This window comes from Medicago truncatula, chromosome 6, assembly GCF_003473485.1.
Source record: "Medicago truncatula cultivar Jemalong A17 chromosome 6, MtrunA17r5.0-ANR, whole genome shotgun sequence".
In the NCBI taxonomy this organism is placed as follows: domain Eukaryota; kingdom Viridiplantae; phylum Streptophyta; class Magnoliopsida; order Fabales; family Fabaceae; genus Medicago; species Medicago truncatula.
Window position 1 is genome coordinate 28,706,582 of NC_053047.1, and position 17,286 is coordinate 28,723,867.

The window sequence follows — 17,286 nt, forward strand, 5'->3', positions numbered from 1 at the left end:
TCCAAAACCATAATTCTCCAATCGATCAATTGTGTTCTGCGAAGATTTTCAAAACCATACTTTCTCACGTCCATTCATGATTTTCAAGAAAATTCGAAGCAAATCAGGTTAGCAAGTGTTGTTCTTCAATCGATTGCGTTTTCTTGTTATGGGTTCTCAGTTCTAATTTTGTGTTTTCCTTGTTCTGCGATTCACAGTTCTGTGATTTTGTAAAATCAGTTTAAGTAGGTTCATGTAAACTCAGTTTAAGTAGGTTCATGTAAACTCAGTTTAAGTAGGTTCATGTTAACTCAATTTAAGTAGGTTCATGTAAACTCAGTTTAAGTAGGTTCATGTAAACTTAGTTAAGTTTACATGAATCTACTTAAACTGAATTTAAGTTAACCTTGCCAATGTAAATTAAAACCGTAATCGTACAGTGCATCATTGCAGTTGAAGGAAAAAAAATTGAAACTAGCAAATAGAAGAAGAAATTCACTTACTTATATTCAATTGAGTATGTATGAAAAATATTTTGATTCACTCTTTAATTTTCATGGAGATTGATATTGAACATCAAATTGTTTGATCGATCGCTTTGTGGGGTGAAACTCACTGACAATGAATAAAATTAGGGTTTTAAGAAAATTTATATAAAAAAGCAATTTTGATATTATAAAAAATTTTAAAAAAAAATTGGGTGTAACCAGAAAAACATGGAGTGTAAATAGAAAAACTCTTATTTATACTTATATTTGTGTTTGATTTATTATTTATAATGATTCGATGTCTTATATTTCCTACAAAATATAGAAAACAGAAGTAGTAAAGTAAAAAATATTGATAGTTTTCACTCAAACATTAATTAATTAACTATGGCACCAAAATAGTGACACGTATGAATCGAAAACTGAGAAAATACTGCTGCACTGCACTCTCCACACTTCTGCCTGCAAATACAGCAGCCTTCCAATTGGTTTCCAGGATGGAATGGGGATTTGATTTGATTTGATCAAACTTACCTCACACACCTGTCTGTACACTGCACCATCAGCCGCCAATTCTACCCTTCATTGTCACCTTCTTCTCCAGGCCCCTACTATCTCAATCACTTCATTCATTCAAACTTCTGCACCAAAAGGTTAAAAAAAAAAAAAAAAAATTACTGTATTACTATTCATTTCATTTTATTATAAGTGTCTTATAATCATATTATATTAGGTTTAAAATAATGGTAATGTATAGATAAATAAAAGGGTCTAATAAGTGTTTTTGGGGATTTTTATGATTCTTAGATCTATTCGTTAGCATTTTAAATAAATATATAGAATGATAATTTTAACAAAGTTCCTTTATTCCCCTAAAAAAGTTTCCTTTATTATTATTATTGGTGTAATTGCTATAAACATTAAGAGTGTGACTTTAGGTTTTAATGACATTTTCTTAATTGTATTCTATAATTAACATTATGTAATAAATTAATATAAATAGTTGATAAAAATAATTTAATAACATCACAATTCGCATTATTTTATTTATTGTATTTTAGAGCGGCATGTTTTGGCATATAATGATGCTTTTTGTTCGGTTGACTGCTGGTTTGTGGAAGATCGAGATCATTTATTTTTTCAATGTGACTCTGGTCGTTTGTGCCTTCTGATTTCAACGGCTTTTCAAAGTAATTTTAAAAGATCATACCCTTCATTTTGGTGGGTTAAGTGTTTTTTTCCAAGAATTTGTGTGTGGCGTTTAATATTATTTAGATTTTCGTATTTTGGATTATTTGAAAGGAGTGCAACGGAGCAACTTTTCATTATAAGGCAGAGCGTATGTTGTTGTTAATTGAAAAGATGAAGCTCCAAATGTTTTGGTGGATAAAATTACACTATATTCTATTTGATTTTGATTACTTTTTATGAGGTTAAACCCTTTAATTTTGATTACTCTTCACGATGGTTGAACCATTTGTCATGTTTATAGACAATTGCTTAGTTTTTGTTTGCTGGCTACTTGTTGTAGCTTCGTTAGTATTCTAAGTTACATGATTATTAAGTTTCTTATGATAAACGTACCTTGTGTTAGATGAGCTTATTTAAGTTTATTAATAAATTTTCTTAGACATTTAAAAAAAGCATAATAAAATGATTCTTTATAAAATACCAATCATAAACGTAAATTAGTCAAAGAAAGGTATTGTATTTTTTTTTTTATAATTTGGACAAGTTTATGATTTTTTTCTACCCATTTTTGTTCCTAATTAGGGAAGGAGGGGTACTAAATTACTTCAAACATTCATTTATTTAATTTGGACATACTTCAAAAAGAAATTACTTCAAACATTTATTTATTTATTTATTTATTTTGGACTTACTTCAAAAAGGGTACTCAGTTTTTATGATTGTTTGATATTTTGTATAAAAAATCATTTCCAATAGTCTAGTCATTTTTCATGAAAGCCCCCAAGTCATTTATCTATTCTATTTTATTTTTTCCTTTTTATTTCCTTTCGAGTTCCATCATCCTCAACAATAACAAATAAACTCTAATTAATAGTATTTTTACAATAATTTCCCTGTAAGTAAAAAAATTATAATTCAAAATAAATAAAATTTATAAAAGCACAATGAAGTAACCAAACAGTGAACTCTAATTAAAAAAAATTAACTCTAATTAAATTTAAGTATAAAACTACGAATTTTCACAAACAATAAGTATAATTAAACTACTTTCTCTCAAAAAAATGAACTCTAATTAAACTTAAGTATCAAACTAGTTTCCACAAACAATAAAGTAATGATTAACTCCTTTAAACACCACTTAATTTATTTTTTTCAAGGAATACTGATAAGAAAAAGTTTAAAACATGCAATAAAATAATAACCCTGTCATAAAACGTACCAAAAAATAATGAAAACCCTGTCACAAAAAAACAATAATAATGAGTTTAATAACAAATTCAATTCAAGTATTCAACAATGAATTATACCATCAACAAACATTTCATCAATCACATCAAACCACCACCACCAGAAACACCACAAGAACCAGCAACAACACCACCTGACACCAACAAAGTCGACTGAAGTTGTAACAAGTGATGATAACAATCCGCTGCAGTTGGTCTTTGTTCTGGATTCTGTTCCATACACCAATTCTGTAACTCTCTTAACATCTTTGGCACATTCACCAACCCACATGTCATTATCAAATACCCAACACTCCACACATCAACTTTCACACCATGCAATCCACGCTCCATTTCTGGCGCGTGTCTTCCACGCTCCACCATACCACCTTCATGATTATCCTTTACATATTTCCCTAGCTCCGGCGCTCCGGCCGCTTCGTCGAAACCACTCACAAACCATTCTCCTCCTTCTCTATCATTTCTCATTGTAACCTTTTCCCAACATAGATCTCTATGCATGAATGATAAGTCATGTAATGCAACTAAAGCTTTTGTTACATATTTTAGGGCTTCTACAAGTTGTTCAATGTTTAAGGGTTTTGCTCTTATTCCTCTAGGTTTAAATACCAAACTCATGTTGTTTTCAAGAACTTTGACTAAATACTCACTATGTGGTATTCTATGATCTAATATCTCGTAAACTTCTTTCACTGATGAGAATTTTCTCTTTTCCAAAAATACCCTTTTGCATGTGTTTGGTGTCATTTCGATTAAAACACCTTGACCAAAACTATACCTTTCGAAATCACTATAGACAAAACTACCCTTTTGCATGTTGGAACAAGCTTTGCTTAACATAGATAACAAAATGCCGATTCTAAAACATGGTCCTAAGGCTTTGAATCTTTCACTTGGTGTTGTTAGATTCACTTGATGTAAATCAGTTCTAATGATTTTCCCATCTTCTTGTGATTTACTAAGTGCACAAAATGTTACCTTATTTCCAATTGCATAGTAACCAAGGATATAAGGTAAATCCAAATAGCTCCATAGTAATTTTTGAATGATAGTTGATGATGGGTTTTGAATATTCTCTTTAAATTCTTCACATTCTTCACCTCTCCATAAACAAAAATTGTTCACAAAACCACTCACATTAGGCCATTCATCTTGCAACAACAATGTATCTTGTGATTGTGATGAAAATGATAAAAAGGGCTTTCTAGTAATTACCATTTCATCGTGGCAGAATCTTGAAACGACCCTATTGATGCAATCATCCCATAGACCAATGAAAGAGTCTCTACTAGAAAATGGGAGAGTACTAGGGTTGTTAATGTTGTTATTGGTTCTAATAATGGGGCCCACAATGTCATAGATTATTGATCTACAATCCAATGGTTCAGAAGTTGTTGTGAAGAAGAATTCTTTACCTTGTGGTAAATCATCAAACACTTCTTTCCTAAGTGGAAAACGTAAATTTTGTGGTGGTGGCTCTTGTAAATGATGCTTTAATTCAAATAATGTTGGAAGTGATTGTGGTGATGAAATACGGAGGAGACAATCCATGTAGTATTCAGTTGGGTCTCTAAAATCCAATGGAACAATTGCTGCAAATTAAATACACCAACCATAAATTAATTATGATTCTGCCAAATTTAATTAGAAGCACTATAATACTTGCTGGATAATTTAATGCTTCAGTGTAAAGTAAAAAGCATATCCATGTCTTTAATTTATTATAATTCTTTTTTTTTAATCCATAATTTATCATAACTCTAAATTGAGATAAATATGCATAGAAATGAAGATAATGTAGTTGCAATTGTAGTTGCTTTATGTAAAAATAAACTATATACAATTATAAGTAAAAAGCAATTGTACATGATTTTAGTTTTAGTTTGACATGGTTTTAAATTGTGATTGCTATATGCAATTGCAAAAATAGGAATGCAAATTGCAAGTGTAAAGCCTTCAAATTAATGTAACCCTTAATTTAGAACCAAGATTTTTGAACAAATTTTAAAAAGAAAAATGTAGGAGTGGAGTTCAAACTCTTAACAAAACATCATTATGAATCAACTATTCCTTAACTTCTTCATCCTATTTGTTGAGCAAATTATTGGCAATGAATGAATGAAATGCTACAAGTTTGCAATATTGTTCAAAAAATACTTATATATTCTGTTTGAATGAAATGAAATTAAAAAAATATGTTATTCAATTAAAAATGATATGATTGCAAACTTTAATATATGTGTTACTCATAAACTCTATTGATTAAAGAATGAGTCTTAATAATGCTAGCTACATAAATTAAGGAACTCACATCTTATGGGAATTGGTTTGTTGATAGGTTGAACTCTTTCAGCAAAACCTGAAAAATATAAGGATGAATAAAATTTAATTAAAATTAAATCCTAAAACATGTAAAAACAAACCAAAGAAAAATTATTGATAGTTTTAGTTTAATACCACTAGAAGTTGAAGAAGATTTTCTTCTACCAAAAACTTTAACTTGTTGTCCAGAAACAAATCTATCAACTGAAAAACCTTTGAAAGGACCATCTTCAAAAGATTCCAAAGGACAAATCACCATTGCATCATCAAAACAAGTGAGTTCATCAGCATGTAAAAAGCTTGAATTTTGAACCCTTATTCTCCCTCTATGAACTTCACCTTCTTCACCCCATAAACTCACTGATTCTTCCCATACCATTCTTATCTTACCAATTCTTCTTAGCTCTTTAGAGCTAGAAGAAGGTGTTGAAATTTCCATTAGTGAATCTAACCCTAATATGTTTCCTCTATGACCATGAAAAAATGGTTCACCTCCACCACTTGTCATTGCCAATTGTTTTGTCCTAGCTGTAATAATGACACAATATTAGTTGAAAAAAAAATTGATTTATTTTGGATTGGAAAAATGGTTAATTTTTTTTTGGTTACTAAAAAAAATGGTTAATTGTTATTTATTTATTTATTTTTAATATTTTTGGACTAATCTTTTTTTTTCTTCCACCTTTTCTAAAACATTCTTTCCCTGAAACAATGTCAAACAGTATTTTTAGTTGAAACAGTCAGAGAGAATAACAGAAACAGTAAATAATATACTTGCCTTCCAAAACTTTCATGAATGTCTCAAACTACTGTTTATTCTATAAGAAGTTAAAATAAAATAAAAACTTAACTGTTTCAATTAATTTCACAAGTGCATTAAAGATTATGAGTAGGTTACAAATTTATAATGGATGAGGAATTTTAATTTAATAGAAAAAGGGAGTTTAATTAAATGTGAAGAGTAATAATAATAATAATAATAATAATAATAATAATAATAATAATAATAATAATAATAATAATAGTAGTAGTAATAATAATAATAGCTTGTCCAATATATCTAAGAATCTAAGAAATATATATAAAAGACAAAACTTTACTGTTTCAAATTTTGGCTAGTGTATTGAAGATTATGATTTGGTGAAAAATAAAAAAAGGGTTTTAACTAAATGTGAGGAAAAAAAGTTCATAAATTAAATTTTTTTCATATAAAATAAACCTGAAAGAGGAAGATCATCATCTTTGAAAGGTCTAGGAGGAGGAAGAGATCTTGTTCTAGCTTCATCACAAGAAACAAAAGAAGAACCAACTCTACCACCACCACCACCACCATGAGAAGATCTCATTCTTGATCCCATAAACTGTGAAAGTTCTTCAAAAACTTCTTCATCAAAAGAAGCTGGTAACCTATGCAACTTTCTTTCATAAGGTGAAAGTCTAAAATAGCTTTTACCAACTTGTTCTCTTTCACCACCTCTTTCCCATTCATAAACTTTCCTAAACTCACCTAACATGTTATCCCATTTTGTACCTGCTGTTTTTGCATCTCTATTAACACCATGTTTGTTTAGAAATTCAGCTACTTCTTTGTCTTTATCAGCTCTTGTTTTCCCTCTACTCATTCCCATCTCTTGTTCAGTTCTTGAAGATGTTTCTGAGCTTGTTTGGTATTGTTCTTTCCATGCTCTTGCTAACCATAGCATTTCATTAGGTTTCCAAACAGGACTTACATATTTCCCTTTTCTTAGTTGTTGATGAACTTGTTGTTCTAACTCTTGTAACCTATTTCCTTCTTGACAAGGCATTGGTGAATGATCATGAGATTGTGATGAAGTTGTCTCTGATGAAGAAGCAGCTAAAGGTGTTGTTTGAGGTTGTTGTTGAGGTAGATTTGAAGGTGAAGGTGTTGTTGATTTTGATTCTGTTGTTGGATTTAGAATGTTTGTGATTTGAGGTTGTTTTTGTTGTTGTGTTGGTGAAGGTAGAAGCTTCCATTGTCCACTATATCTTGGTCTTTTTGTGGTTAAGGATGTTTCAAATTGGGTTTCAAAAGGTGAAGAACTTGCACCACCACTTGAAACATATAATGGAGTTGAAATAAAAGGGTTTGTTCCACTTCCACTTACAACAATTTGTTGTGATGATGATGATTGTTGATGTTGGTGATGATGATGAATTGGCCTTGTTGTTTCTATTATGGATTCTTCATGTTGTGGTTTTGGTGATGATGATGATGAAAATTGTTGTTGTTGTTGAGGTTGTTTCTTGGATGTGTCTCCTTTGTCACCAACCATGTTGTTGTAAAATAAAAAATGGTTCTAATGGAGAGAGGAAAAGAAGGAAGTAGAACAAACGTATCTATCTATCTTTATGTTGGTGTTGTAATGTTTATTTTTTGTTGAGAAAATAGGGTTTTAAGTTAAAAAGAAAATAATTTTGAAAAAGGGGTGATAAATGATAGTGATGTTTATTTCGAAAATTATTCATCTTACTTACGAAATAGATATTCAGGTAAATGTTGATCGACATTTTTTAGCGACAATTAACTATTATTGGTATTTTTAAGATTGGATCAATAACTTTTTAAGTAGGTTTAACCGACAGTTAATCGATTTTATCAAAATTACTCTTCTTAGTTATGAAATTTTCATTCCCCAGTATCATCAGAAGTTAACGTGCCGTTCGACATTTTTCAACGACGGTTAACTATTGTTGATACTTTTAAAAACTATTTAATAACTTTTTAAGTCGGTTCAACAATATCGATCATTAGTTAACTGCAGTTGATATATGAAAATAAACGATTTTGAAATGGAGTAGATCAATTTTCATTTATTTTTTGTTGAGAAAATAGGGTTTTAAGTTAAAAAGAAAATAATTATGAAAGAGGGGTGGTAGATGATAGTGATGTTTATTTTTATTTTTTGAGAAATTAGGGTTTAAAGTTAAAAAGAAAATAATGTTAAAAGAGGGGGTGATAGATGACAGTGATGTTTTATTTTTTTATTGAGAAAATAGGGTTTTAATTAAATTAAAAAGAAAATATAATTTTAAAAAGAGAGGTGATAGGTGATAGATAGATAGATGGTGATGGCAGTGGTGGTGTAGTGTAGGTTCTATAGAGTATCTTGAAAAGGGAAAGTCACAAAGTGGAGAGGATCACAGCAAGAAAAAGCAAACATACGAAAATATGAAAAGTAGCAACAGAAAGGAGAAAAAATTTAAAAAGTCAAGAGAAGTGTGGGAACTGCCGTGAATGAGACGGTTCGGTTTTCTTGTTTTACATTCATGTAGTATTCATCTAATAAAAAATGTGATTATATAAACCTATGAAATTAAAATGTATTTGTTTCAAGTGAGGTGAATTAGAATAAGTTTGATATTCCATGCTACATCAGAATCACGATGATGCTCAGCGATTTTTTAAAAGCTACATCGTATAGCTTTTGCAAAATCATAATCAGTCGGTGTGATTTTGATATATCCGATGTGATACTAATTAACACAGAGTTAATCGACTTATAACTTAGTTTTGTAAAAATGGTTCTAATTAACTCAAAATTTAATAATTTCAAACTATATCACTTATCCATTTAACCATTGTGTTAATAGATTACACTCTCACTATCTTATCCTAGAAATGAGACGGTTTATATACAAAAATAATTATACAATTTATAAATAATTTAAGTGTTTATTGGGTTTTGCAATGATGTAAATTGATTTTTAATATATCGATATTTTTTAAATAGACGAAATGACAAAATCATTATAAACTTACACATACAAAATAGAGGTGTCGGGGTTCGAATTCCAATCTTGATGTCTTACCTAACAATTTTGGCATTATCGTATGTTGAGTTAGAACTTATGAGACAAATTGATATTTTATAAAATTTATTATAAATAAAGTGAGTTGAATGTAAAATAATTTATTTTAAATGTATAAACTATAACGGATTAATGTAAAAGTGAATTTATCAATAAATGTAAAACAAAAACCAATTGTAAAAATAAAAATCAATTCTACAAACAAAATTAATTCAACAACCTTTAAAATTAATTTTAACCCCTACAAAATTGAAATCAAACACAAACTAAATTGTGGTGATCTTTTGAAATATCTTTTAAGATCGAAATTCTTATTACATTAGATTTTAAAAAGTGTATCAATTTGTCCCAAAAAATAAAATATATCAATAGAAGATACCATTCACATTACAAATTTATTTTGTGAAATTTAATTACATCCAAACACACCTTCAATTTGGTTAAATTAAGAACATCTTTGTCATCGTAATCGTAATTCAATTAATAAGAACAGTGCATAATATATACAAAATTTGGGGTTTAAACCTCGACCACCATAAAAAAAAATTAAGAGCATCCTTATAATTTTGATGTGCCATATTGACAAGTTAGTAAGAAAGAGAAACTAAGAAAAAAAGGTAGATAGTGAGAGGTGTAAGTGCATGATTAGAGAGGGGTTGTCACTTGTCATGATTGTACTATTTTTCTGAAAAACGCGGCTCCAAGAATTATAAATATTGTTTTATATTTACATTATTTATTTATTTCATTTTCTTAGTAATATTATTTTTTGTTTTTTGGGTTGAAGTTAGTTCATTCAATGTTAGTTATGCTGTGTATGTTGAAACTATGAGTGTGTGAGTGAGGTTTTTAGAAAGATGTGTGTGTTTGTTTGGTGTTGATATGTTTTTGGGTTTTGAGATTTGAGATGGAGACTGCACGAATAGATGGCTCTGCTTCAATGAGAAATTGCTTTGCTTATGACAAAACAATTTTGGCTTTGTTCACATTTCTTAAAATTATTTATTTAAATTAGATTTTCTTCTTTTCTCTCTATCCTATACATTTTACATAAAATAATTTATTTTCACCTATTTATTTTGTTTAAAAAAATATTTTTTCTACTCCTGTGTTTTTTTTTTTTGGTCAAGTAGCGTAGCGGCTAGAGAAATTCACCTTTAAGATGAACAGGTGGGTGTCTAGGGTTCAAACTCCAATCCCTGCACATATTGTGCATTGTCCCTCACTAAATGAGTTAAGCTCGTGGGAACATATACTCATATGTTTTAATATTTATAAGATAATTGAATATACTCCTGTGTTTTAATTATGTTATAAATATGGATGTGAATCGAATACAATTTTTGTATAGAAAGAATCTTAGTTCATTCATTTATAATAATAGTATAGATATAAGATGAAATTTTAACATAAAAAACAAAAACTAGCATGACATGAAATCGCACTTGCTAGACTATAAGTGATTTCGTTAACTTGTCGATCTCTTAATAAACTTAACACTAGAGGTTATTAAATTAGAAACTAACATGCGTCTACGATCATTAATTACTACACTATAATTTTTTGTTGTTGAAAGATCATAACTAAAAATGCCACATTTACTACCATATAGATTATTCACTACAATAAACGATAAATTATCTTTTAAAAGATTTAACAAAACTGCGTTTTAAAAATTTAGTCAAAATTAAAATATTTGATTGTTACGTTTAAAATATATGGTTAACTTAGTTATTTAAATGATTAATTTAATTTACACTTTTTTTTTTACAACAATTTAACTACATGACTCCATAAAATATATTTGTTTTTTTGTTGGTATTGGCTAAAACTTACCGTCGGTCTCTTTTCTATTTTTAGATTTCCTTTATTTTCAAGCAACGTACTTGTGTACTGCTGCCTTGCTGTATTTTCAATATTATTTTCGTCACTAGCTTTTCAAGCAACTGGTCCTATGAATTTAGATAAACATAGATATATATATGCATGTTTTTATTCTATATATACTGTAATAATAATAATAATGACTTAATACATCATTTGGTTTCTTAATTTATTTTTGGTTTTCAATTTAATCCCCTAACTATAAAATGTCTTAATTTGGTCCAATAAATCTTATGCCGTTTACTATTTTGGTCATCTCCGTTAATATTTTGTAAAATTTGTTAACTTTGCCACATGTCTTTTAATATTGGTGATCAACAGTTGGATTTAAAAAAACCACATGATATACAATGGACTCACAACATATGATAACTTCCATGTTCATATTCTTCCATCTTCATCTTCCTATAACCTTCATGAAAAAAAATCCAAAATTTTTCCTTTAAAAAATTCATCATTTCAACTTCATCAAAAACCATGTAATTAAATCCTTAAACCTATTGTCATCTTCTTTTGATTATAGGATTACAAAAGAATTAAAAACAAGATTTTTTTTCTAAAAAAAACAAAAATCATCATCAATAGCGCATCAACACATCGAGAAATCATATTCAACCCATTTTAATTCTTTTCATCATCATGAATTAAAAATAATGGATTTCTCCAAATTCAGCACATCAACAACACAGTGCTTTGAACCAACAACAACATCATAAAAAAAAAAAATCTCTCTCTTCCAATCCATTCATAGAAACATAACAAAAAAATTGAATTGTTGCTTTTTCTCTCTTCCCTTTCTCTCAAATGTGCGGTACTATAATCACGCATAATCAAATGTGGGGGGTTTATTGATTCCAGTAACTTTAAGTTATAAAGGCCTTTCCAACCACCTATGATTCAACCACTTAACTTTTTACCTGCTGAAATGAACCCAGAGCCACTACAAACCACCAAGAGCCTAAATCATCCAACCCACAAAAAGCCTCTGAGGTAGCTTCAGAAGAAGTTACTTTAGAAAACCCCAACAACAATCACCAAACTCACAAACAGCCCAAACAAATATCTTTGCCTCTGAACAAGTTGTTCCTGAACCATCTGCTTCTGAGCAACTTGATTCTAAACAACCTACATCACCCTCTATTCCTGAAACCGTCAGTGAATCTGACTTTATGATCACATCAGAAGCTTCTGATGTTGAGGTTGAGCAATTAAACTCTTCCTCTACTGTGATTATAGAGTCTGATTCTGATCAACCCTTAACAATCAAACTCCAATCTCCTCAAATAGCCAACCTTCATCATCAAACCTAGCTATTCAACCTGTAGCTCCTGCCAAACCAAAAATCTCTTCTCCACCCACAATGTTTCTGGATTCTACTATATTATCATATGTGTGTGAGAACATTTTTAAGGAGTTGAACAATCTAGTTCAAGCAAAGGAAAACCTTCTTCACAAGAATAGCTACGAAAAGCTCTAGAAAAGGCTAAAGGAGAGAATTGACTTTGTCTTGAATGAGCTACAAAGGACATGTATGGATGCTCAAGACTCAGCTCAACAGAAGCTTCAAGATTGGCTAAAAGGTGTTGATAGCAATCTGCAAGAAGTTAAAGTTCTCAGAACTTGGGTGCATAGTCCTTTATGCTTAAGGGAAAGGAATGCTACATATTTCATTCCTACTGGTGTGCATCTCAAGGAGCTGGATTTAACCTTCCTGCAGAAGATAAACTTCAAGTCTGCCTCTTCTGAACTAGAACTGATGCAAAAGAATGCAGAACTTGAAAAGGAAAACAAGAAGCTTAGAAAGGAAGTTCTTGAACAGAAGCTACTGCTTCTAGAGTATAAGTCTTCCACTGAAGCATAGTTAGAAGAAGCAAGAGTCAGAGAAGAGAAATTGCTCAAGAGTAATGAAGATTTCAAGCAAGAAAATGAAGCAAAAAGCAGATGAAACACATAGAATGATGCAACAAATGATGGAGATGATCCAAAAACAAACACAGCCTTAGTTGCACACCCTTAGCTTGTTTATTCTTTGTTTTCTGAATTAAAGCTTCTGACAATTTCTGAGTGCTTCTGAATGATATAATATGTTTATGCTTATGAACTTCATCCATTCTCTGATATATTATTTGCTTATGAAGTTATATATTTAAAGAATTTCTCACTATTTTTTTCTCATCTCTTTCTTTTTGTCTTTATTTTATACTTTTTGTTGATGACAAAAGGGGGGTAGATGTATAGTATTTATAGGCTTTGAGCCCCATTAATTTAATTATAATCAAGTTAAATTAATAGGACCTTCTTCTTATCTCTTAGTCTATTAATGTGAGATTTTCTTCTGAGTGTTATTTCGATTTTAATTGATGAATTTAATTAACATGGATAGAACTCAGGGGGAGCTTACAAACCTCATCTTAAAGTACTATTGGACTCAGGGGAAGCTTACAAACCTCATACCCTTATAGTCAACTTGTTAATTAGTTTAACAATGCACATTTTAAATACTAATGTTTGTCATCATCAAAAAGGGGGAGATTGTTGGAACAAAATGTATTTAACATTACCCTTTAAGATTCTTGATGATAACAAGGTATTAAAAATTGCCAATTAGATATGCTAATATTTGTTCAAGTGTATAGGACCATAGACAAAAATTTGACATATTAAAAAGGTTCTGGAAGAACAATAGAGAGCAAAGGAATCAAGAAAAAGGAAGCTTAAAGCGTCTGAAGAAAACTGCTCTTGAAGACAAAGTGCTCCTGAAGCAAAGTGCTCCTGAAGTGCTGACATCATCAGAAGCAAGTTCATCAGAAGCTGAAGATCACTAGAAGCTCTATTTCATCACGAGATGCAAGACTCAAAGCTTGAAAGGCTATTCAATGGATTTAATCTCGTCAAAGCATTGCAGAAGACTGGAAGAGTGAAGCAACGACTATTTTGGAAGGATTTAAAGGCATTGGATGCTTGTTCTTCAAAGAGCGTTGGAAAAGTACAAGTGTACAACCACTACCTCCACTACTTAGTTTTTGTCTCTGCTACAAGAAAAAAAAAACAGCTCTGCCTGCAACGATGTTCCTTCACAATGGGAATGGATTTGAAATTGATCCTTCATAGGACAATAACCATATCAGGCAAAAGATCATTGGTGATTGATCAAAGCTTCAAATGACTCTATTTTGATGTGCTGGCAATTCACAACGTCTCTTTCACACCTCTATATAAAGGAGTGAAGACTTAGAGTTTTATATAGAACAATACCGAGAATTACAAGTGCCAAAACGCTGCTGAAATTGTTCTACATTCAAAAGTTCACTTAGAATTTCTTATCAAAATTCATATCTTAGAAATTCTAGAGTCTTAAGAGTCCGTACCTGATTTGTATTGTGAACTCCACTGATTATATATCAAGTATTCAACCTCAAACATTTTTCTTGTAATTCTGTTTGAATTAAGAATTCTCTTGTAGTTATGTTTGAGCATTAGAAGTCTCTTGATTGTGTTCAGGAGCATAGGAAGTCTCTTGCAGTTGCGCTTGAGCAATTTGAAGTCTCTTGCTAGTTTTAGTAGTGAGCAATTGTAATTAGATATTACATAGTGAACTCTCCTTAGAAGTGCAAGGTGTAACGCCTCCGCTTGGTGGGCATGTAACGCCCGAGGCTGATGAGGACGGGGAGTGGTCCGGCTCCTGGCATGCTTCTAGGAAAAACTGAATCACATCGGAATGAGAGGGATCCTGAGGCCGTGCAGGTATGGGACTTCATGGTTGAAGGAATGTTTATAAGAATTGTTTGGTACTACCTATATCAACAAGATGCATCTTCTTTTTGTAACGCCCACTTTCGTTAATTGTTTATTTAATCGAGTTTAGGCGATTATATTATATTTACATAATATATGCATGATTATGGTATGATTTGAATGATTTACGTTTATGTTGATGGTTTAGTGATATTGTGATAAGTTATGAGATTTGGAAGATTTAATAAGATTAAGGGATTTATTTTATTGTTAAATAAAATAAAGATTTGAAAATAATATAAAATATTTAGTTGAGGGCTGTTTTGATATTTTAGATAGTTTTGGGGGAGAAAGTGAGATAAGATAAGTAATTAAGAGGAGGTATAAAAGGTTAGACCTAGTTTTAGAAAAACATTGTACGTACGACTGTTTTTGGAGAAAAGGGAGAAAAAGCCAAGAGAAGAGAGAATCACTAGGAGTGCTGCGATTTTCTTCATACAAGGTAAGGGTGAGACTAATAATTCAATAATGTTAGTTATTGTAATTCTGATGATTAATTGACAAAGTTAGGATTGATTTAGAAAAGTTTTGGAATTAGGTCAAAACCCTAAAAAATTGATGATTAAACGGTAGGAATTGATTAGATTGCTGTAAAAAGTGTTCCTGGACCTTAGATTATGTTTAGGACAAACTTTGGAATCAATACTAGGCTTAGAACCTTATGGATCGTCGGATTTTTGTGAAAATAGGAAGCCTGGCCGTAGCGACATTCATCGCTCGCCACGGCGAGCTATGAACCTCGCCTCGCGAGTGATGATCTTCATCGCTCACCACGCGAGCCCCTTCCCTTTGTCTCGCGAGTTCCCTTGGGTATCGCTCGCCATAGCGAGCTAAGGCAGAGAGCATGTTAGATTTTGTGTTTCGACCTTTTTAGTTGGACCTTGAGTGCCTTTGAGTGCCTGAACATACCTAGTAATGATTAGGATTGAATGTAGGGCAAAGATTGGACCCAGAACAACTTTAGTTTGGGAAATGTTTGGTACTCGCCATGGCGAGTAAGAACTCTCGCCTCGCGAGCACTTCCAGCTTTGAATGTCTTGAGTGTTTGTGCGATCTGTGTCGCACGTTTGGATCAAGAGTGAACCCCCTTATGATAGTGAAACCTAATAATGACGTTTAATGCAGTCTGTAAAGCTGTTTAAGATATGTTGATATTAATTGAACATGAACTAATGTATTGTATAATTATGCAAGATATGAAGGTTTAATTATGATGCAAGTGATGTGCTATTGATATAATGATATCATGCTGTTATGTGACTTATTTATGCTGCTGCTGTTATTTAACTAAGTGCATATTGTATATGAGTATGATGAAATGATGAAGTTTAGCTCCAAATTATTGGATGCATGTTGATATGTTGATTACGATGTTTTGTTCATAAGAGTCCATGCATAGCATTTCATTGAGCTTAGTCCTCATCACGATTATTAGGAGCTTTGTCCTCCGCACGTTTTATAGGAGCTTTGTCCTCCGCACGATTAAAGTATATTAATACTTATGATGACGATTGGTACCACATGCATATAAGGAGTCTAAGAGCATTGTCACATTGTCACGTCCATAATGCTATGTTGTTGATGACGATTGAATATGTGAATACGTGATACATGTTATTTGAATATGCAAAGTTATTCAAGAATGATTATGATGTTAATGTTAATTTATGATTCGAATTACTTTGATTAACATTATTTTGTTATGAAATCTCACCCCTTCTGCTTGAAAATGTTGCCCTTCGTATGGGTAACTTGCAGGTGATCGTGCTTAGTGTGCAGTTGCCGTCGTGAGTGGCCTTGCCTTCACTGTGTCGTCTAGGTCGCTCTGATACGTAACGGGATGGGGTTATTGATGAGTCATTTATATGCTATTTTAATATGCTTTTTAGTTTAGTTTTATTTAGATTTTATATAATTTTATATTAGTATTATTTCCTTTTTAGGATAGTTTACTTTAAATTGCACTTTATTATATTTCAGGGAAGAATATTGGATGGATTGAGTCTTGGAGCAAAAGAAAGGGATTTGGAGCAAATTGGACACGAAAATACGAAGATTGGGAAACAAAATATATCTCCCACAAGTCAGAAGCCTGGCACGGCCCGTGCTAGCCTTGGCACGGCCGTGCCACCCTCCAGAAGACCTTTTGCTGCTTTTGCTTGGACTCCAAGCTATTCTATTTTGGCGCACAATCTACCGAGGAATATTCTTGGAATATACTTGCTTAGATTTTAAGTCAATTGTGTACTATAAATAGAGTAGCTAGCCATCACAAATATTCATCTTTACTTGGAATACAATAAGTGACAATTGCTTTTCTAAATAAAGTTCTTTTCCTTTCCTTTATTTTCCTGTCTTTTACTTTCATGCTTTCTCTCTTCTCCCCCATGTCTACGATGAACATGAGTGAGTAGACTTCTTCTTGTCTTGGGATTGTTGGATAAGTCTAAATGACATAATCCTAATCAAACCAAGCCCTAAGCCTTAATCTTATGTAACCCTAATTTCTTATCTGAATTCACCGTCTTAACATGGATTAACCATTATCA

At 31.3% G+C, this 17,286-nt stretch overlaps 1 protein-coding gene across 1 annotated transcript; it reads right to left on the reverse strand.

Moving 5' to 3' along the window:
• Positions 1–2,869: 2,869 nt before the first annotated feature.
• Positions 2,870–7,588, reverse strand: LOC25479493 (uncharacterized). Its single transcript, XM_039835094.1, has 4 exons — positions 6,447–7,588; positions 5,363–5,755; positions 5,217–5,264; positions 2,870–4,497 (listed from the first exon to the last, which is right to left on the reverse strand). Exons 1-4 carry the CDS (start codon positions 7,519–7,521, stop codon positions 2,987–2,989), a joined length of 3,027 nt encoding a protein of 1,008 aa, XP_039691028.1. The 5' UTR covers positions 7,522–7,588; the 3' UTR covers positions 2,870–2,986.
• Between the last annotated feature and the right edge of the window lie 9,698 nt (positions 7,589–17,286).

Coding starts and splice junctions, on each gene's coding strand:
- LOC25479493 (XM_039835094.1), bottom strand. CDS start 7,521: ATGGTTGGTGACAAAGGAGACACATCCAAGAAACAACCTCAACAACAA. Junction 5,265..5,362: donor ATCTTCTTCAACTTCTAGTG/GTATTAAACTAA, acceptor TATATTTTTCAG/GTTTTGCTGAAAGAGTTCAA. Junction 4,498..5,216: donor CAAACCAATTCCCATAAGAT/GTGAGTTCCTTA, acceptor TTTAATTTGCAG/CAATTGTTCCATTGGATTTT.